Source organism: Monodelphis domestica, chromosome 7, assembly GCF_027887165.1.
Source record: "Monodelphis domestica isolate mMonDom1 chromosome 7, mMonDom1.pri, whole genome shotgun sequence".
Taxonomy (NCBI): Eukaryota; Metazoa; Chordata; class Mammalia; order Didelphimorphia; family Didelphidae; genus Monodelphis; species Monodelphis domestica.
This window is the reverse complement of record NC_077233.1, coordinates 85,188,976-85,210,349: the sequence shown is the minus strand read 5'-3', so window position 1 is coordinate 85,210,349 and position 21,374 is coordinate 85,188,976. Positions and strand designations below refer to the sequence as shown.

The following is a 21,374-nucleotide window of genomic DNA, read 5'->3' as shown; positions in this document are numbered from 1 at the left end:
TCAGGAAGCTCAGTCCCTGGGGGTTGCCATTACCAGCCCCACTCAGACCCGAGCCTCCCGGCCACAAAAAGCCTTTCTGCTCCTTTGGCGGGGAGGATGTTGGGAGATGGTATGTGAGGCCAGAGCAGAAGCCAGCCCTACGCCTGCCAGTGGCTGAAGAGAGCTGGATTTCCAGCTTTCTTCTGAGCAGGGGGTGCTCAAAGGCTATCCAGGATGGAGTCAGGGCAGCCTTGGGAGGAAGCGAGTTTCTCATTTTTCCTCACCTTCCTCTCCTAGGCACTGGCAGTTGTCCTCTGGGATTAGAGCGGGAAGGGACCTTTGGTTTTATCTACCATTTCCCTGTTTTTTTTTAAAGAGGAAGAAACTGAGACCTTGGGGAAATTCAGGGCGGGAGAGGAGGAGACCTCAAGTCTCAGGACTGACCCCACACACACACACACACACACACAACCATCAACACTAGTCCTAGTTTTGTTTTCTGCAGACAAGCAAACACGCCATCCATCGTCCCAAAGAAGACCCGTGACATTCTCATAACCTAATTCTTTGGGACGATGGAGTGGTGTGTTTGCCTCATCCCTACTAGGTGTCTCCCACTTTTTTTTTTCTTTAAACCCTTACTTTGTCTTAGAATCAATGTGTGTATTGGTTCCAAGTCAGAAGAGTGGTAAGGACTAGGCCATGGGGATTGAGTGACTTATCCAGGGTCACACCGCTAGAGATCAGCCTTGAACCCAGGACCTCCCGGTCTTCTGAGCTAACTAAATGCATCCCCCCAACGCCAATACATCCTCAGATAGCCCGCTCCTGTTCCTTCATCAGCCTAAAGAAGGTGCAGAGGATGGTGGCCAGTCATTGGACCTATCCAAGCCTCACTAGTAAGGAGGTGGCATCGAGCACTCCGAGGTCCATTCTGTTGCCTGAAAATAAGGGGGAGGGACAAGAGGGTCTCTACAGGCCTCTAGACTTGAATTCTTGGGGAGAGGTGGCTCTGGTGAAGTTCTGCTCTCTCCTCCATCGGGGAGCCCAGAAGTCAAGGCATTCCAGCAAGGGGGAGTGAATACAGGTTTATTGAGCAGCATTAAGTCGAGGGATGCAGGGGCGGGGGTGGGGGGGTGGAGCTGGCCGGGCAGGGCAGTGGCTACATGGTCAGCTCCTACAAGAGAGGACAGAAAAGAAACATCAGGGCTGGGAGCTTCCTGCAGCAACAGTCCCTCCATTCTCCCCCCTCCCACCCCCAGAAAACCCAAAGGGACCTCAGCTGCCTTTGGCTTGCTGGGCAGACCCGGCTGAGAGGCAAAGTCCTCCCCAAGGGGACTAGGGGGGGGGCAAAAGGGGGGAAGCCTGGCCTGAGGGGAAGGACACGGGAGGAGCCTTGGGCACCATCCCACGGCTCTCGGATCCACGCTCACCATGATGGCATTGACGATGTCGTTATTGTTGTGTCTCAGCGCCCGGACAGCCTTCGCTCGAGACACGTTAGCCTGAGCCATCACCAGCTCGATGTCCCGCACCTCCAGCCCCGTCTCGTCCACCTGCACGACGAGCGGGAATCAAGAGGTGGCATGAGGCGACGAGGGCTTGGGGGCCTCCCTTCCCCCCCCAGACCTTCCGGGGTGGCCCGTCCCCCCTCCCCACCTCACCTCCTCCTCGTCACTCTCCTCTTTGGCGCCAAGGCCCGGCACTGTCTCTGTGATGATGGGCGACGGCTCGGCCGGCACCTTGAACTTCTCCGCCGCTGCCTTGTGCACTTGCTGGGAAAGATCCTCTATCTGCCGGGAACAAGGGTGTGAGGGATGTGCAGGAGGGGGAGCGGCCACCTTGCCCTCCCGGCTCTGCCTGAGGGCTACTCCGCCCCCCCCACCCCACCCCGCCAGTGGGCTGACCTTGGCCTCCCCAAAGACGATGTAGATGTCCGAGGCGGGGCTTTTGAAGACGTCGGGTTTGGAGATGACGAAGAGAATGTTCTTGGACTTCCGAATGGTGATTCGGGTGACTCCATGGATCTGCCGGAGACCCAGCTTTGACATGGCCTGGGGAGGGGAAGGGAATGAAGGGTGAGGGTCCGGCCCGGGCCTCAGCCTGGCCGTGTTAGGGTGACTCGACTCGACTGTAGGAAAAGGGGAAGAAAATCGCACTTTGTGGGTCGGGAAGAAAGAGGAGGGATTGTCATTCCTTTGGGGCTTCTTGTGATTTCTATGGAAGATCAAACCTATGTGGACCACGGACGCGGGCTTGAGGCTCTGACCTCTCCAAGCCTTGGTTTCCCCATTTGGCAGGAGAGTTCTCTGGTCACGGGGTGGAAGGGAATGCCAAGCCTGGTGGGGGAGGCGGGCTGCGCCCCCCATCCCCTTCCCCTTGAGGGTGACTCACCTTTCGGGCTTTCTTCTCACTCCGGCTCTGTTTGGCCTTGTTGATGGTCTCTTCGCTTCCCACAGAGTGGGCCAGCTGGGCCTGCAGATGGTACAGAGCCTGAACTATGGCGCTCGTGCCCTTCCCCAGAGATCTCGGGCGCCATACGGGGCATCGAGGGGCCGGTTCTCCCCTCACCACGGAAGCCCCCGTGGAGTAAAAGGGGACCACTCAGACGAGACACTGCCTCTATGAGGGCCTTTGCCAGCTTTTCAGGGCCTCCAGTGTAAAGCGCTACCCAGGTTGGTTGTTTTGGGTCTTTTTTGGATTTGGGGGGGCAGGTTTGAGGCATCGGTTCATGTCCAAAGGGAGCTCTTTAGTCCCTCTGCAAGGAGCGCTTGACTTAGTCAAGGTCTGAAGCTCGGTTCTTACATGTATTAGAAAGGGGATCGAGTTCTGGATTGGGCATGGAGAAGACCCGAGTTCAAATCCTGCTGTGTGCCTGGGCCAGTCATTTGACTTCTGTCTGCCTCCGTTTTCTCCAGTGTAAAAAAGAGAATCCTAATAGCACCTAACCTCACAAGGTGGTTGTGAGGGTCCCGTGAAATAATTTAATAATTTATTCACTGCAATGGCCTTGAGCAAACATGGCACCCCCTCCCAGCCTCAGTGTACCTCTTCTGTAAAATGGGGATGATGCCAGTATTATGGGCTTCAAGGAGCAAAGGAAAAGAAAGTGCTTTGTAAACTTGAAAGCAATAAAAAAGAATCTAGAGTCGTTCAAATCATTTTATCTGCCTAGAAAGGAAGCCACTGAACGTCTGGAGGAGTATCTCCCTAGGGTCTCTCCCCTACCCAAGTTCAGACACCGAATGAGCCCATTCCCAAGGTGGGCAAACCCTTCGGCAGAAAACTTTTGGGGGCGGGGGTACCTGGGGTGGGGCGGTCCGTGGATCCGAATTGTCGGGCTCCTCCAGCTCGGGGAGAGACTCCCCATTACTCTCAGAATCATTGCGGGACCCTGGGGACAAGGAGGGACAGAAAGATTGATTTTAAATGAATCACTCGCTTGGATCTCACTCATCTGGGCAAAGAGAGCCCCCTCCCTGCCTCTTCAGCCTCAGGGTCTCCCCCTCTCCCTCACCCCCAAACAGACCCCAGGCACCAGCTGCAGGGAGCCTGCCAGAGCATCGCTGCTGCTGGGGGGACGACAAAGGACTCTCACCCCTGTGGTTGGGGAGCGCCCCCGCGGCAGGGCGCAAGGCCATGTTAGCTGCTTGCCGGAGGTCCTCCAGTTCCGCACATCGTGAAAGGGGGTCGGCCTCGCTAGACGAGCTGGACCGGGACTGCCCCGAGCCCTGGAGAGGTGGCCGCTCGGTCCCTGGGAAGTTAGCAGGGATGGACGGAAAGGCGAGAGGGAGACATGCACCGGGAGCCTCTTCCCAACCGCAGCCTCCCCTCCTCGCCCTTCCCCTGCACCTGCCCACAAGCCAGCCCAGTACCTTCTCGGCTCTTCCGGGATCCCGCTGGGGGGGCCACGTCCCTGATGCCGTACTCCTCCCGCCGAGTGGCAGCCAGCCCTGCCCTGGAGAGAGTTGGGGCCCAGACTCCTGGGCCAGGAACGGGGCCCAGAGGCACTTGGCTGGGCGTGGGGGACTTGGGGACCACCTGAGGTCCGGATCCCCCCAAGGGTGCCTGCCCTGCCCAGAGCCCCCTGGAGCACGGGTTTGAGATCACCTCAGGGGACCCTGCGGGGGCCTGGTCTTTGGCATAGGGGACCGCCTTTGGGGTTGGTGTTCTGGGGGATGCTAGGCCTTGACCCCTTGGGGAGCGGTGCCGAGGAGATCCCACTTTCCGTGCTGCTGCTGTGTCAGGGTCTGATGGGCACAAGGATGAGGGGGGCGAGTTCCCTGAGACAGCCCGGGCCGAGGAAGTGATCGCTCCCTCCACCCTACCCCCCTCTTGCTTCTGGGCCAGGGGAAGTGGGGGGCCCTTATTGCTTGAGGCCTCTGGGCTAGGGGGGGCCTGGGGAGCCACGGGGCTGGGCATTAGGATAAGCGGGGAAGAAGGGCTCTGGGCCTCCTTGAAGGCAGCTACAGGAGCAGCAGAACGGGGCTGGGATTTCCCCAATTTTGTGTTTTGGCCACCTGCTGCATTTGGCGGCTTCCCCCGAGGCAGGGCGCTCTTCTCTTCCGCTGCACCTCGTGGTTCTTTGGGGGAACGGCTAGTAGGGGACAGAAGAGAGGAAGGAGCTCTCTCCACCAGAAGTTTGGGGCCATGAGACTCGTCAGTGCCCACAGGGGACACAGAAGCAACAATCGAAGTCTTTGGGGGCTTGGGTACAAAGGGGAGGTCGGTCAACTCTGGGGATGGGGAGCTAGGCCCCTCCGCCCGCCCGAGGAAGGATGCTTGTTCAGCATCCCTAGCCAGATCCAGCTGGGGGCCCTCAGGCACCCCAGGGGAGCCACGGGACTCCTTGGCTCTGGACGCAGGCTCAGGGGCTCCAGTGGGTTCTGGGGTTTCCTCATCCAGTGAAGGCTTCTGAGCAGCTGGCTCTGGGCAGTTTTCCTCCACATTAAATTCAACCTCTGCCAGGAACTCTTTCCCCAAGACATCTATTTGTTCCATGCGAGAGCCAGAAGTGGGCCCTGGAGCTCCAATCTCATCCGAGGCTGGGATAGCATCCGCTGGCCCTGACACCAGGTCCATCTTTGGGGGAGAGACTGAGCCCTGTTCTGAGCTCTCCTGCTCACCAACAGAGCCCTCGCTTCCCAAATCTGGCTCCTCTTCCCGTGAGCTTGGAGGACACCGGAGGGAACACTCCAGGGAGATAGGGGGACGCCTTTCCTCATCAATATCCCTTGACAGGGAATTCTCAGAGCCTTTAGAAATGACTACAGAACTTTTTTCAGTCAGAGGGTCCAAGCGAGCTCCTTCATCCTCACCAACTAGCCCCTTCTGCCCCTCGGCACCTTGATCTTGGCCATCTGCCAGCTTCCAGGTCTCTGGCGGAGCTTCTCTCTGGGGAAACGATGGTTCAGCTCCAGGGAAGGACTCTCCATCCTGGGGCCACTCTTGTTTCTCTTCCTCTCTCACCTCCTGGCCCCTGGCAGGGAGAGTCTCTGGTGTTTCCTGGGTTCTGTCAGCCTGAAGCATTTCCAGAGTAATAGGCTTTGAGCCCAAGGTGAAGCCTGGTTCCTCCTGTGGAGTCTGAGGGGTTACTGCTATGGGCTTCAGGCTTACTTCTTGTAATGTCTGACATGTCACAGCACTGAATTCTAGCCCTACTTCTTGTAGAGTCTGAGGAGTCTCTGCCACAGCAATAGGTTCTAAGCCTATCGTTTCTTTTTGGGTCTGAGATGGTTTCATGGCAACAGGTTCTAGTTCTACCGTTTCTTGTAGGGCCTGAGATGTCACGGCAATGGGTTTTAGGCCTGCTGCTTGTATGGTCTGAGATGTCTTAGTGGCCACAGGCTCTACATCCACTGCTTCTTCTATGGTCTGAGATATCATGGCAGCAGGTTCTAGGTCTACTGCTTCTTCTATGGTCTGAGATGTCTTCATGGCAATGGATTCTACATCTAATGTTTCTTGTATGGTCTGAGATATATTCATAGCAATGGGTTCTTGACCTATTGCTTCTTCTATAGTCTGAGATGTCTTCTTGGCAATGGGTTCTACATCTATTGTTTCTTGAATGGTCTGAGATGTCATCACAGCAATGGGTTCTATGTCTTCTGCTTCTTCTATGGTCTGAGATGTCATCATGGCAATATGTTCTAGGTCAACTGCTTCTTCTATGGTGTGAGATATTATAGCAATGGGTTCTTGGCCTACTGTTTCTTGTATGGTCTGAGATGTCATTGTGGCAATGGGTTCTATATCTTCTGCTTCTTCTATGGTCTGAGATATCATCGTGGCAATGGATTCTAGGTCTACTGTTTCTTGTACAACTTGAGATGTCTTCATGATCACGGGTTCTAGGTCTACTGCTTCTTCTATGGTCTGAGATGTCTTGATGGCAATGGGTTCTAGGTCTACTGCTTCTTGTATGGTCTGAGATGTCTTGATGGCAATCGGTTCTAGGTCTACTGTTTCTTGTACAACTTGAGATGTCTTCATGGTCACAGGTTCTAGGTCTACTGCTTCTTCTGTGGTCTGAGATATTGTAGCAATGGGTTCTTGGCCTACTGTTTCTTGTATGGTCTGAGATGTCTTCATGGCAATGGGTTCTAAGTCTACTCCTTCTTGCACAACTTGAGATGTTTTCATGGCAATGGGATCTAAGTCTACTCCTTCTTGCACAGCCTGAGATGTCTTCATGGCAATGGGATCTAAGTCTACTCCTTCTTGCACAGCCTGAGATGTCTTCATGGCAATGGGTTCTAAGTCTACTCCTTCTTGCACAGCCTGAGATGTCTTCGTGGCAATGGGTTCTAAGTCTACTCCTTCTTGCACAGCCTGAGATGTCTTCGTGGCAATGGGTTCTAAGTCTACTCCTTGCACAGCCTGAGATGTCTTCGTGGCAATGGGTTCTAAGTCTACTCCTTCTTGCACAGCCTGAGATGTCTTCATGGCAATGGGTTCTAAGTCTACTCCTTCTTGCACAGCCTGAGATGTCTTCATGGCAATGGGTTCTAAGTCTACTCCTTCTTGCACAGCCTGAGATGTCTTCATGGCAATGGGTTCTAAGTCTACTCCTTCTTGCACAGCCTGAGATGTCTTCATGGCAATGGGTTCTAAGTCTACTCCTTCTTGCACAGCCTGAGATGTCTTCATGGCAATGGGTTCTAAGTCTACTCCTTCTTGCACAGCCTGAGATGTCTTCATGGCAATGGGTTCTAAGTTTACTCCTTCTTGTAGGGTCTGAGGGGTCACTGACACAACAACAGATTCTAGGTCTGTTACTTCTTGTGTGGAATGAGATGTTGTCACTTCAATGGACTTTAGATCCATTTCTTTTAGGCCCTGAGGGGTCAATGCCATGGCAGCAGGCTCTGTCCACCGTGCTGGGAGGCAAATAGATCCTAATTCTTCCTTCTTATCAGCTAAGTTCTCCCCAGACTCTGGGGAGCCTAGCCAGAGAGGAGCCGGAGGCTGGGCATGGGGCTCTTCACTATAGAGCCGCTCGTCCTCTTCCCCGGCATAGGAAACCGAGTCAGAGTCAGAAGAGGCAGCTGAAGTGTCATCTCGGAAGGCGAAGGCCTCATCCACACCCTCGTTGATGGACATCTCTGACAGGGACTGCAGGAAGGAGGCTGAAGTACTGTCATCCTCACCTTCGCTGTCTCTACTCAGAGCTTCTTCCTGGGGCAGCAGCATGATCTCCACAGCATCAGCCTCGAAGATGAGACTGCCTCTGAACGGCAGCAGGGTAGCCGGGATCATGGGCTCGCTGCCAGGGAAGCCAGCCTCAGGGAAAGGGTGCTCCCTTCTCCCCGTGCTCCAAGAGGAGCCACTGTCCCCGGAGAGACTCGACTCCGAGGAGGGGAGGTCCTGGGGCCCCGAAGGCAGAAGCTCCGTGTCGTCCGAGTCAGACGCCCCATCGAGGGGACTCTCTTGGCCACCTTCCTCGTTGGAATAGAGCAGAGGGACATCCCTGTTCCCAGGAGAGTCCGGCCCCTCGGTCTCCATTAGCAGGTTGGGGGAGCAGGATGGGGATGTGCTGAAGCTGCTGGAAGAGGCCCAGCTGCCCCCCTCTGCGGTGATATAGGATCCTGAGGGGGAGGTGGGTGGTGAGCCGAGGATGTCGGCCTCCGTGTCACTGGGCTCCTCGCTCAGGCAGAGAGTGTGGCTGAACAGATAGGAACAGGCCAGCTTGGTGGGGGTGGAGGGAGCCGTGAAGTAAGGGTCTGGGTCCAGGCGGGGGGAAGGCACAGGGAGGTCACCCTGAGAGAGCAGCTCGGGGGGTGGGCTGGGGCCAGCCCGCCTGCCCTCCAAGTCCCTGAGCTCTGAGGCTGTCACCATCAGGGGTTCCGCCGCCAGGGGCTCCTTGGGCAGCTCAGCAGCAGCCTGTCGGGGCCCACTGCCATTTGTTTCCTCACCCATCACGACCCGAGGCTCCAGACCCTCCAGGGTGAGGGGCTCCTCGGGGAGGCTTCTGGGGAGTCCCACCACAGGACCGCACTCTCCCAAGGCAGTTCGGCTAGAACTGGTGCTGCCCGCCCCAGCATCTGAGCTGGCCCCCTCTGGTTGTGGCCGGTCACCCTGCTTGGAGGGTAGGAAGGTCAAGGGGATGGAAACTGGTCCCGGAGTCAGGTCTCCCCTTATGGACGAGTCCCCACTGGGTGTAGAGGCAGCAGCATCATGGGGTTCAACTGTGGAAGAGACAAGAGTAGTGAGGAATGGAAGGTATCAGGGAGGAACCAGAGGAGGCCACTGTTTGGTGATTTCTCAGAAAATGGAGACCAGGGGGGGGCATCTGGGTGGCTCGGGGGATGGAGAGCCAGGTCCAAAGATGGGGGGTCCTGGGTTCAAATGTGGCCTCAGACACTTGCCAGCTGTGTGACCCTGGGCAAGTCACTTCACCCCCATTGCTTAGCCCTTGTCACTCTTCTGCCTGGAACAAATACACAGTATTGATTCCAAGACAGAAGGTAAGGGTTTAAAAAAAAGAGAGGGGGGGGGGGAGGGAGAGAGGGAAGGAGGGAGGAAGGAAAGAAAGAAAAGGATTGTGAAACAGACTCTGAGCACACCCTGCCCATGCCTGGTCCCATGGAAGGCATAAAGCTCAAGGCCACCGTCCAAGGGAAGGTATCAGATTGCTGACATCCTGAGCCTTCTCTCCCTCTATGTTAACTACCAGGCTCTGCCTCCCTCATCCTCTCTGGGTCTCAGATTCCTCCTTGGGACTGGATGATCTCAAAGCCTTTTCCCGGATTTGCCATCCCCCAGGATCCTATTTGGACGTGGGACATCTGTGCTTTGTATTCTGACTCCTGAAGACCAGCCCAGAGTGCCATCACCTCTCAAAGAACAGCAGCAGTGTCTCCTCTCTCCTCCTCTCCTCCTGTTTTCCTCTCCTCTGTTCTCCTCTCCTCCTCCCCACACCAAAGTCCCTATTTCTCCAAGCCAAGCTAGAAAAAGGGGAAAAAGGGGGCAACCCAGCTGGGTCTCATGAACTGCCCCTTACAACTTTCCACCCCATCTTCCCAGTCCCCAAAGCCCTGAATGAGGACGGGGTAGGCAGGTCTTGGAAGGTTCCTCTCCCTTCAGGGAAGGTCATGGACAATAAGAGGCTCCCCCACAAGGCAGACACCTGGAAAGAGGCCAGAGGCCACCTGGGGCCACCCCTCTTCTTCCTCACCCCCCACCCCATCAAGCATCTCTGTGCTTTATGGGAACCTCACAACCGGGCAGAGAACAGAGGCTAGAATCTTAGAAGGTGAGCACTGGAGGGAGAAACCTTACAGAGCTTTGGAGAAGGATCTTTCTAGTCTAAACCTCATTTTGCAAGATGAGGAAACGGAGGCCTCTTAGACACAGATCTGAACTCTACTCCTCCATCTCCAAAGCCAAGAGCTCTCCTTCCATGATGATACATGCCTCCTATCTAAAAGGGTGGTGCATTCGCTATACCCATTATTATTATTTTTAAAACATTTAATAAGTAGTTTAATTAATATTTTTAATAGTTAATTTAATTACTTTTAAATAAAATTTAATTTTAATACTATTTTTAATAAATTTAATTTCTTTTTTAATAATTACCCTCTCTTATATTGATACCAAGGAGAAATTCCAAGGCAGAAGAGCAGGAAGAGCTAGGCGATTGGTGGGAACTTGCCTGGGGTTCCAAAGGTGTCTGAGGCTACGTTTGAAGCCAGGATCTTCTATCTCCAGGCTTGGCTCTCTATCCACTGAACCACCTAAGCTGCCTTTGTTAGTTCTACTCATTTTAAAGATTAGGAAACGAGTCCTAGAGAGAGCAAGGGAGGAGAGGAGAAGGACAAGCTTAGCCCCCCTAAAGAGGTCCTGGCAGTGGCTTCACCTGTCCCCTTCCTAGCACAGGGCAGAGGAGGGAGAGACAACCCCTGCCTCAGAGGGTGGTTGGGAACAGAAAGGGGTCTTCTTACTCCTGGCTGAAACCCTAGCTCTCAGGTGAAATCTGAATGGAGCTCACTGAGGGTAGGAACCCTTTATGTTGTGTTTGGCTTTCTTCTTAGCCCCTAACACAAATCTGCACACAGTAGGTATTTTAATAAAAGCTGGTGGGAGGGAATAGTCTAAAGGACAGAGTTGTGCCCAGCCTGTGTGGAAGAGGCGTGAAGGAAGAGAGAATTTCATGCATGCAAGACAAAGTAAAGGACATCCATCAGCTGTCAATCAAGGTGAACATTCCAAATGGAATGTTCCCAGGAAAGTCAAGCCAGGCTGAAGAGGGAAGAAGCTGGGAACAGGACCCCTGTTAGCTTCTGTCATAGGCTGAAGTCTTTTGGCTTTGGAGAGGGGAGGCAAGAAGGTTTTGTGTGGCTGATGATGGTAGTTGAACCTGAAGAACTGATTGTATATTTGAGATTTGGGTTTGAAGGAAGAAGATTAAACAGTGGCCCTCCATCTCCTGACAGACTTTGTGTCACAGCTGTGACAGGACTGACATTTCCCAAATCCTTCTAACCCTCCTTATAGACTAGAGACAACCCTATTGCTCTCACCTCATCTTACCTCAGTTCTCCATCCTGTTGTTAAGCCCCATTACTTGAGAAAGGAAGAGAAAAAAGGGTTTCCTCATAAACCTCAGAGTCCACTCAGGGGGGAGGGGTGAAGCCAAAGGCTTCAGAAGAGGGTGGTGAAGGGATTGAGGGAGGAGGAGGGTGGGAAAAATATTAATCTATTATACATCAGTAGTGATCAATAGGCAACCCCAGAATCTCTCTCTAATAGTATCTCAGAAGTATTTCTATCTCCATTACAACTAGGCACCCTGAGGTTCCCCCTAGTATCTCTCTAGCCACAAGCCAGAGTATATCCCTTTAATACAACTAGAAATATTCTCCCACAGTATCTATTTCTAATACACATGGAACTAGAAGACGCGGGGAAGCTAGAAACCTCCCAGCATGAGATGGCCAACCCAGGGCCCTGACTCAGCATTTTGTCTCTCCTGGAAACTGGAAGAAGGCCAACTGAACCTCAAAGCATAGGCCCCTCTCCTCTCACCGCCTCCGGAGCCCCCAGGAGAAGCCCCTCGCCTTCCCTGGGGTCAGCCAGGGACGAGCACCCCAGCCTGGGAGGTGGGGAGTCCAGAGACCCCTACAGGAGCCCCCCCCCACAGGCATGGGAAACCCACGTGGATAAAAAGCTGGCCCAGAGCAGTTTGCCAAGTAGCCCAAGAGTCTGAGGCAGGAAGACATGGGTTCCATCTTCCCAACTTTCCAAGGATGGCTCCAAGAAGGACCTTTGGTATGCAAGGAAGGACAAGATAAATCTCTAGGTCATTCTCCTACAGGTCTGGACAGCCAGGCTTTTTTCCCCCTTTTTTACTCCTCCGACTTTCTGTCTTAACATTAATTCTGTGTATGGGCTCCAAGGCTTGTGGTAAAGGCTAGACAATGGGGGTCAAGTGACTGGCCCAGGGTCACCCAGCTTGGAAGTGTCTGAAGGAGAATTTGAACCCAGGACTTTCTCTCTCCAGGCTTAGCTCTTTATCCTGCTCTCAGCCAGGGCTTTTTGATAGCAAACATGGGAGAACAGTGGGGTAAGGTCTTTTTGAATCATTAAAATGGATAGAAACGCCATATGACATGGGAGGAACAGTTGGACTTGGACCAAGGAAAGGTCTAGGTTTGATTCCCATCTCAGACACACATGAGCTGTATAGAACATCATCCAACTCACCCTGGAAATGTCCGCTCCTTCGGATATTAAAGAAAAATGAAAGGGTCAGACCTGACACTTCCAAAGCCCCTTTTGGCTCTACACCTCGAATCCTAAGTCACTCGCACCTCAGGCAGGGAGGAGGCTACCTCCAGCACTCATCCCTCCGGCTTGTTCCCACCCCATGAACTCTAAGGGAGCCCCAGAGTTTCAGGCAGTATGCGGCAGCAGCAGTGGCGCCCATGGACTCCAGCCCTACGACCAAACCCTGAGGCCCCAGCCAGAAAGTTCCCCTGAAACTCGGGGTCCTGATGGTGCTCCGAATCCCACGGGCTGTTTCTGGCTTCTCTTTCGAGCTTGCAAACTTATTTTTTTGTCATCAATCCAACAGAAAGTGCAAGTAGAATTAAGCTCTTCCCCGACTCTAAGAGATGCCACTTTGGGATGCTCACATGAGTCCCCCATAAAACAGGAGCCGGATGGGCTGGAGGAGCCATTAGGCTGAAAGCAAATTATTAGCAGATGGCTTTAGTAATGCATTTGAAGGTGCCTGGAGAGGAGAAAACTAGCTCCTAGTTCTCTAGCAGCCCTGTGGCCTGATCTCCCATTTTAGGAAGAAGGAAGCTGGGCCACCCAGGCCCAGGAGTTAGAAAGGGAGCCAGCCCTTAACCCAAAGCCATCACTCTCCACTGACCAGGCGGAATCTGGAGCCATCTGCAAAGACGTGCCTAGGAGACAGGGGCACATCCGAGGAGGCAGGGCTTGGGAAGAAGGGAGGCAGCGCCATCTTTATCACCACATCAGACTATCTTGGCCCAGGAGGGAAGAAGTGGGATCCCCATGTGGATGTACAATAACTCAGACTGCCACGACAAGGACTCCTTCCCTGCACCCAGCTTCTATCTCATGCCATCTTTGAGGCAAGAGGGTAGGTCCCAAAATAGTGCCAAGCAAAGAAAGTAGGGAGCAGACCAAAACTGAGATTCTTTGGGTTCAGATAAAAAGAATTTATTGGCAAAGGAAGCTGGGTGGCTCAGTAGGTGGAGGTTCTCGGTTCAAATCTGACCTCAGATACTTCCCAGCTATGTGATCTTGGGTAAGTCACTTAACCTCCATGACCTGGACAGCTCTTCTGCCTTGGAACTAATACATACTATTGATTCTAAAACAGGATAAGAGTTTTTAAAAAAGGAAACAGACTATTTGGCCTGTTTACTCCTTTATAAAATGAGTAGGTATGACTGGATGTCTCTAAGGTCCCTTTCAACACTGGCAGCAGATAGCCAAAGGAAAAACTTACACAAATTTTGTTGCAGGAAGACCCAGATTCAACCCCAACAATACAACAAATAAGCTCTCCTGACTTGGGATTCACCAGCTGTCAAATGGGTTCATACTACTACTATTCCTGTTCTCACAACTGATGCTGGGATGTTAAAATCAAAGCTGGACTCACATCACCTGCGATTATTCTACTGATCACCTTACCCTAACCTATAATTTCCCCTCTGTGCTGTCCTAGGGGAAGGGAGAGTCAGCTCAAAACAAAGCCCCCAAGTGGCAGGGTAGGAGAGGGGGAGGCATCCCAGAAACTGAGGGCCTCCCAGATAAATTGGGCACTCGCCAAGCCCCATACCCGGTCACCAGGCAGAAGCCGGGGAAGCAGAGGGGGAAATTGTCTTAGCCGGAAGAAGCCCCCTTCAGAGAACAAACTGCATCACCCTCTAGGGACCAGGAACGGCGCCTCCATACACTGCTGGCAAAAACTGAGGTCCAATTCCAGACGGGGGTGGGGGTGGGGGGCGGTTCCAGCCTTAGCCACCCAGAAACCTGCCCCACCCTCAGCCCAGGCTGGGAAACTCACCCATCAGCTGGATCTGGTACCGGGAAGAGCCATCCCCAAAGGAGGTAAGGAGTGGGGGGTGGGACGGGGAGAGTGGGAGGGAGTTTCTCACCAAGCTTGGGACTAATGCTAGCTTCCACTTGGTCCAGAAGAAGGTCTAGAGAGGAAGGGAAAGCAGCGGATTGCTTACTGTGACTGAGAAAACTGCTGATACTGAGTTTGAGGCAGAGCTTGGAGAGAGAGCTGGGAACTTAAGAGCCCCAGCGGACCTGGGGGGTGGGACTAACTCCAAGCACCTGGAAGCCTCCAGCCTTGCCCAAAGGATGTTGGGAGCGGGTGTGGCTGATGGGTGAACTTTCTATAAAGAAGGTTGGAGGGTGCAGCCTCGTCCCCCTTCTCTAGAGAGAGGAAAGTCATTGGCCAATTGTGAAGCTCCCTCCCTCCCTCTGTTCACCCCCAATTAGCTGATCCCCTAGACCAGAGACGGTTTGCTAGATTCTCTCTATCCCCTGGAGCTGGACTGGCAGGTTGGGGTAAAGACGATGATTGGAGGTTTCTCCTTCTCTTTGGGGGCAAATCCTCCCTATTCGGGGCTTTGTGCCCTGCGAAAACATGGGTGTGCGTGTGCGTAGGGATCTCATCCTCTGGGAAAGGCTAAACCCTATTTCTGTCACTTAGGACCTCTGCGCCCCAGAGCAACTCACCCTCTGGGTCTTGAGCTTCTCATCCGAAAACGGTGATCACTTGTGCGTGATCACGCTCACGCGGATGCTGTGAGGATGGAGCAGGACAATGGACCGAAGGCATTTTCTAAAAGCCGTAAATGCCAGCTGCGATTACTATGATGGGTTCCTGGATGTGGGCAACCAGCCTGGGGGCACAGGGGACCCAAGTAACTAGAGGGGGGAGCTGGGAACTATGGGGATCCAAGAGAAGCAGGGGCTGGGGCTTGCTGTAAGGGAGGGCTGGCAGAAAGGAGACTCGTTGGTCTCTGGAAAGTCTGTCTGTGTAGGACTAGAGGTAGGCTGGACAATCTCACCGTCTAGCTGCTCCCCTTTCTATGGGATTTAAGGAATTCAGGTGGTACGCTGAAAAAGCATTAGCCTTGGAGTCAGAACGGCAGAAAAATCAGAGTTCCAATCCGGCCTCAGACTAGCTACATAGTCCTGGGCAGATCACTTAACCTTGACTTGCTCCCACCTCAGTTTTCCTCTCCTTTAAACAGTACAACAGTAGCACCTATGACCCATGACACATGTAAAACCCAATGGAGTTGTGCCTTGGCTATGGGGGGAGGGCAGGGAAAGAACATGATTTTTGTAATCCTGGAAAAATCCTCTAAATTAATCAATTAAGTAAAATTTTAAAAATTTAAAATAATTAAATAAAATAAACAGTAGCACCTACCCTGAAGGGTCAGAGTGAGGATCAAATGAGACTATAAAGTGGCCTATAGACCATAAAGTGCTCTATAAATGCTAGCTGCTACTTATTCCTGAGGAGCAGCTGAGGAAGTGACTTGTTTCCAAAACTAGAAGAAAAAAAATCCCATTCCCTACAAAGTCTACGGTTTCACCCCTGAGGCTTTGTGGGAATCCTGCCCCCTCCATCCCCTTCCTACTGGGGCTGAGGACTCCATTAGTCGGGTATCAGCCTCAAGTCTGTTATAGGTACCCACAAGGGGTCAGAAGAGTGGACCAGAGGACCTCCCCCCTCCAGTCTATTCCTCCCTGAATCACCCACCATCTGAGTCAGTATGGTGAGGGGAGATTCCCCCAGGGGTGTCCAGATGCACTTTTCAGTATCAGTATCATTCTCTCCTCTCCCTCCATCAGCCATAGACACTTTGAGGAAAAATCCAATTTCTGCCAGTTGGCCCAGGGAGCCCCAGGGGAAAGTATCCCAGGAGGGATGGGCAACCACAGGGCATGGGGTAAGCCCCTGTTCCTAGCTGCCCCCCCAGCTCATTAAAGCCACTATAGCCTGGTCCCCTAGAAAAACTCCCTCTCCTTAGTCTGGCCCCCAGACACTGGACTATTCGTTCTTTTCTAGGAGTAGATACTCCAAAGATTTCCATCCAGTTCTCCCTTCAGGTGGGCTTCACCACATCTCTTAAGACTCGATCTTCCTTCCCTCTACCTCTCCTTCATCTGCCCTCTCAAGCTCAGGGTTTTCCCCTGGCATCTCTGTGCCCTCAAACTTGGCCTCCCCACTCAGGTTGTCTTTGACCCCCCCTTTCTCTAGTCCCCCTCCTGTGCCCAAGGGAGCAGGTTCATGAGTTAAGTCATTGGAGCACATTTGTAATGAGTTCTGGGAATGCCTGTCCTTAAGATGGCAAAGGAAGTTACTCTCTACCCTTCTTCCCAGGCTGACAGGCTTCTCCCCTTCCCCTAACAAAACAAAATAAAACAGCCAAGAGCTAATGAGCCAAGAAACTGCAAACCAGGCCGGGGCCTAGGACTCAGAAGGGTCAAGACGGGCCATTTAGGGAGCCTGGCGCTGGCCCCAGAGAAGAAGGGCAGAAAAGCCACGATTTGCCCAAAGCGCTCCCGGGAGCTGAAGGTCAGGAAACAAACAGGTCTTGCTCCCTCCCTAATCTGTCACCCCTCTGAAGGGGCTGCGGAGAAATCTGTGTGAGGCCATACCCTGGGACGGCTGAGCCCTTAAACTCAAGGGCAGAGCGAGGGCAAGGGCAGGGCGGAGGGCACAGGAAGGAGGTGCCCATCTTTAGCGCTCCCAAGCCGAGCCTGAGGCCTAATCCCTTCCAGGGTACAACTGCTCTCTTGACTCATCCCTGGGAGATTTCTGCCCGTCCCCAAACTTCCCACCCCTCCCCAGCCCCGTAGGTGTCATCCTCCCCGCCGCACTCCCCCCAGCCCCTTCCCACACACCTTCTAGCCCAGAAGGCACCAACCGGGTTGGCAGGAGGAAAGGAGGGATGAGGGTGGAATAGGATGGAAGAAACGGTCGCGGAAGAAGGCTGAGCCCCAGCCAGGGGGAGCTCAAAAGGGCCCAAAGGAGAAAGTGGAATAAGGTAGGGGGAGAGAGCCGGGGGAGGGAGACGGGCCGATGAGGCACAGCCGCGCTGGGGATGAGGAGGACCACAGGGATGGAGGGAAGGATGCAGTGATGAGGCGGCACACGGCAGGATGGCTTGGGGCCGCGCCGGCATTGTCCCCTCCCTCTCGGTTCCTCGGAACCCGGCCCGGCCAGCTTGGCCCTCCCTTCTTTCCTTTCTTCTCCCCTCCCCAGGTGAGGGCCCTGCTCTCTCGAGGTCTCACCTGTGCGGGGGCCCGGACCACCCCCCGTGGGCAGCAGCAGCTCAGCGCGGGTCGCCTCCCCGGGCATGCTGGCTGGCTGGGGGCCTGACGGGGCGGGCTGGGGGGCCCGACGGATCCGCGGTGTGGCCCCTCCCTCCTCCCCGCCCTCCCCGCCGCTGCCTCCTCGCTACCAGCTGGGTGGGAGGGAGTGTGTGTGTGTGTGTGTGTGTGTAGGGGGGGTCAGGCGAATGATGTCACCGCTTACTCCGTCCCCTCGGCCCCGCCCTCCACGGTCTCCCCCCCCCCCCCCCCCTGCCCGGTGCGTGCCAGGCACTGCAGAGCCCGCGGGGGTGGGGGAAGGGACGAGATGGGACCAGGATGGGGGTGGAGGGAGATGTAGAGAACCAGGACAAGGAGATGGGGGAAGGATGGGGACGCATCAAGGGAAGCTGGAGGATGGTGGGAAGAGGTGAGGGAGGCCAAGGCTGCCAGGGCCCTCCAGATGGTCTTGTCCCTGGTTCCCATTGCCTCCTGAGAGGTGTGGGGGTGGGGTGCTTTGCACAGTGCCGGGGTCCTCCTGTCCCAGGCAGCCTGCAAGTGTCAAACAAGGACAATAAACGCTGGAGACAAGCCCAAGCACCCAAGCTGGCTTGGGGCACCATGTCATGGCTGACAAGCCCTAGCCCCCAACATCTGGGGCTCAGTCAGACCAGGGGCAGCTTGGCATAGTGGAGAGAAGGCTGGTCTTCAGAGTCCAACAGAGCAGAGTTCAAATCTAGCCTCTGACCCTAGTAGTGTGTCCATGGACGAGTCAACCAATTTCCTTGTGCCTCATCTATGAAAGGAGGACAATGATGTGCCTAAATGGTAGTGCTAATAAAAAGAGGCCCAGACAACGATCCCTATTCACTCTGCACTCCCTAATCTTGAGCTTCCTTCACATACCTAATAAGTTTGTGCCTGGAACCCAGAAAATCACTGGTAGCTGAGGAAAGGCCACCTGGAGATAAAGGAAGCTTGGTCAGACTCCTGACTTCAGACCAATGTAGGGTCTAGAGGGAATAAAAAAGAGCCCCTCCCTGAGCCTCTGTTTCCCCATCTGTAAAGTGGGCATTATAATGTTTGCTTACCACCCTTGTGGCATTATTGTGAGAAAAGTCTTTTTCCAATTTTATAGCTCTCTTTGGATGTGAGGTATTATTAAAACAAAAATAGAGCTTCTCCTCCCCCTCCAAAAAGAAAAATCCAAGACATCCTGCTCTTTTGTTGTTTATCTGCCTCAGCTCCTAGGCTTATCCACCCATCACAGAGGTGAACAAATGCTACTCTTCACACACAATTATAAAACTTGCCTCTCTCCATGATGACAGACACATTTCCCTCTCCAGACTTGACTGGTCTTGTTTACATCTCTAGAACCACTGACACATTTTAACTTACAAAGTGCTCCTTCCTTGAACTGTTTTATTTGAGCCTCGTGGCAAATCTGAGGTGACCATTTTACAGACGAGGAGACAGTTTCTGGCAAAGTGACTTGTCCTTCCTCATGGTGTCAGTGGACAAATTTAAACCCAGTTCTTTTTGACTCAAGATCTAAAGAGCACAGAATTGCTCAGAAGGGACATGCCTCTTAGAACCTGAATGCAAAATTAGGATATTGGACTAGATGAGGGGTGGCAAGGAGTCAGGGAGTTTTTGTTGTTCAGTTATGACCTTATTTGGGATTTTCTTGGCAAAGATAATGGGGTGTTTTGCCATTTCCTTCTTTACAGAAGAGGAAACTGAAGCAAAAGGAGTTAATTTGCCCTGGATACACAACTTCAGACAACTAGTGTCTGAAGCCAGATTTGAATTCCAAACGTCTTCCTAACTTCAGACCTGGTATTCTATCTACTGTGCCACCTGGCTGCCCCTCAGGAAGATGTTTTAAAATCTTGCCTCAGATACTTACAAACTGTATGAGCTTGGGCAAGTCACTTAATCCTATTTACATCAGTTTCCCCATCTGTAAAATGGTTGTTATGGAGATGAGATAATTGTCAAGTCAGCATAGTACCTGGCACATAGTAAGTAGGATATAAATCTTAGATGTACAGAGAGATGATTTCTAAGACTCTTTCTGGCTGTGATTTCACCAGCTATCCAGAGGAAAAAAGGGATTCATCAAATCAACCAATCAGGGAGAATTGGGCTCTGAAAACTCCATGTGATCTTTCTTCAGCCACCAGTGATTTTCTGGGTTCCTGCACAAACTCATTAGGTATATGAAGGATTAAAATGAAGCCAGAGGTTTTTGGGGCAGTTCAACAGGACCTTGTCCTTCAGAGGATCTCTAAGCAAGCTAACAGCAGCATATATCACAGTCTGAATTTAGTAAATCCTCCAAGAGGCAAGGGGAAGGGCCTCTTCTGCCTCCCTGAAATATGCTGCCGGGAATGCTAGGAGGCATAAAACACTGACCTTGCCCTCAAGGGGTCAGGAAACTGAGGTACAGAGCAGGCAGATTGCTTCAGAGAACAAATTGGGCCCTGGAGATACAGGGGAAAGCTGGGATCTAGAGGTGATAGATGTTAGAGATCCTCTAGTCCAGCCCTTCATTTTGTAGATAAGAAAACAGGGAAAATTGAGGGAAGGTAATTTCCCGAAAGCCAGGCCCTCTGCTTGCAAAGTAAGGACTCTTTCCACTTCGCCATATTGACTCCTTTGTCCTGCTATTCTGAGGGGAAGTGGAACCAAAATAGATTAATAGTATCCTTAGTCCTTTCCCCTGTCATGTAGCTGAGGCTAGGGAGGATTTGGGGGGGAGGGGGAGGGCGGTAAGGTGTGGTGGGAAATGATTCTCTGTATTAGTTCTTCTTATCTAAAAGCCAAAGCTAGACCAAAAAGGGGTGGAGCTCTGAAGATTGGTCCTCCCAGTCATCCAGTAGTGGTCACCATAGAAACCACCTCCCAGTTGCCTAGTAACCACAGGGCCCAGCTGCATCAGCAGCCATTTCCAGAGCAATGAGATAAGAAAGACAGTAGGGCTCAACTGAGATCAGGTGAGAGAGGGCTCTTAGGCAGAAATCAGATTTAAAAGATTGACATTAGGTAATCCATCCCCTTCCCCCCCCATGACTAACAACTCTAAGCTGCTACTGGAAAATGACAAGTATTTTGAATCAGAGGTCAAAGGCTGCTATTTTTTGTTGTATGGCTTTTGGTAGGTTACTTTACTTTGGGGGAAGAGGCTCAGTTTCCCAGTCTGTAAATTACATTTTCCAGCTCACAGTGGTCATTTTATAGGTATTTCTACTTATCTCTTCCACACATATCCAGAACTGAACTCCTTCCAATTTTTGTCCTTTTATATATCTCCCAGGTAGGAAACTTAGAATCATTGTTTCTTCCTTCTTTGCATGGGGGGAGGGGGGCTGTATGATACAGTGGAAAGAATGTTGGACAGAGGGGTCAGGACTAAGTCCACCCCTGATGCCTTCTTGGACCAGGGAAGCCTACAGACCTCTAGATGGATGAATATTCTCACAATGTTCTTGTATGCATGAAAAGTATATAGGAAACTATCTAGTCCAACTGGACCATTTCACAGAATTTAGCCCAGAACAGCTGATTTGTCCAAGGCCATACTAGTTATGAGATATCCTTCTCTGGTCCATTTAATTGATCAACCCACTTCCAATCTCTTTCCCAATCCACTCCAAATTTGCCAGAATAACCTAAAAAACCACCATATCAATTCACCTTTGCCATCAAGTTAAGGCCTTGACTGGCTTCCCCTGGCATTCAAGGCTTTTCATGTTTCTGGATTACCTTTCTGATCTCATCCTGCTCTACAAAAACACCCAGAGATGGGATCTCATGCAAAAGAACAAGGAGTCTCCAGAAGCCAGAATTAAGACCAGTGAGGAGTTGGGGATGGAAGTAGATTACAGCCAGCTTAACAAATGCAGACTGGGCTTCAAGACAAGGGCATCTGGTTTTCAAGAGACCAATAACCACTGGCCTGGGCCATCCTAAGGAAGATTGCTACTTCCAAGTTTAGGGTTGGATGAAGGGGCCTCTGAAGTCTCTTGACTCCCTGTTCCTAACAGAAGTCTTATAAT

The 21,374-nt window shown here is 52.6% G+C and overlaps 1 protein-coding gene across 1 annotated transcript; it reads right to left on the bottom strand.

Moving 5' to 3' along the window:
* Positions 1-1,052: 1,052 nt before the first annotated feature.
* Positions 1,053-17,475, bottom strand: NACAD (NAC alpha domain containing). Its single transcript, XM_007500463.3, has 9 exons — positions 17,293-17,475; positions 3,855-8,669; positions 3,578-3,733; positions 3,285-3,373; positions 2,374-2,454; positions 1,887-2,033; positions 1,644-1,772; positions 1,413-1,535; positions 1,053-1,156 (listed from the first exon to the last, which is right to left on the bottom strand). Exons 1-9 carry the CDS (start codon positions 17,357-17,359, stop codon positions 1,142-1,144), a joined length of 5,622 nt encoding a protein of 1,873 aa, XP_007500525.2. The 5' UTR covers positions 17,360-17,475; the 3' UTR covers positions 1,053-1,141.
* Between the last annotated feature and the right edge of the window lie 3,899 nt (positions 17,476-21,374).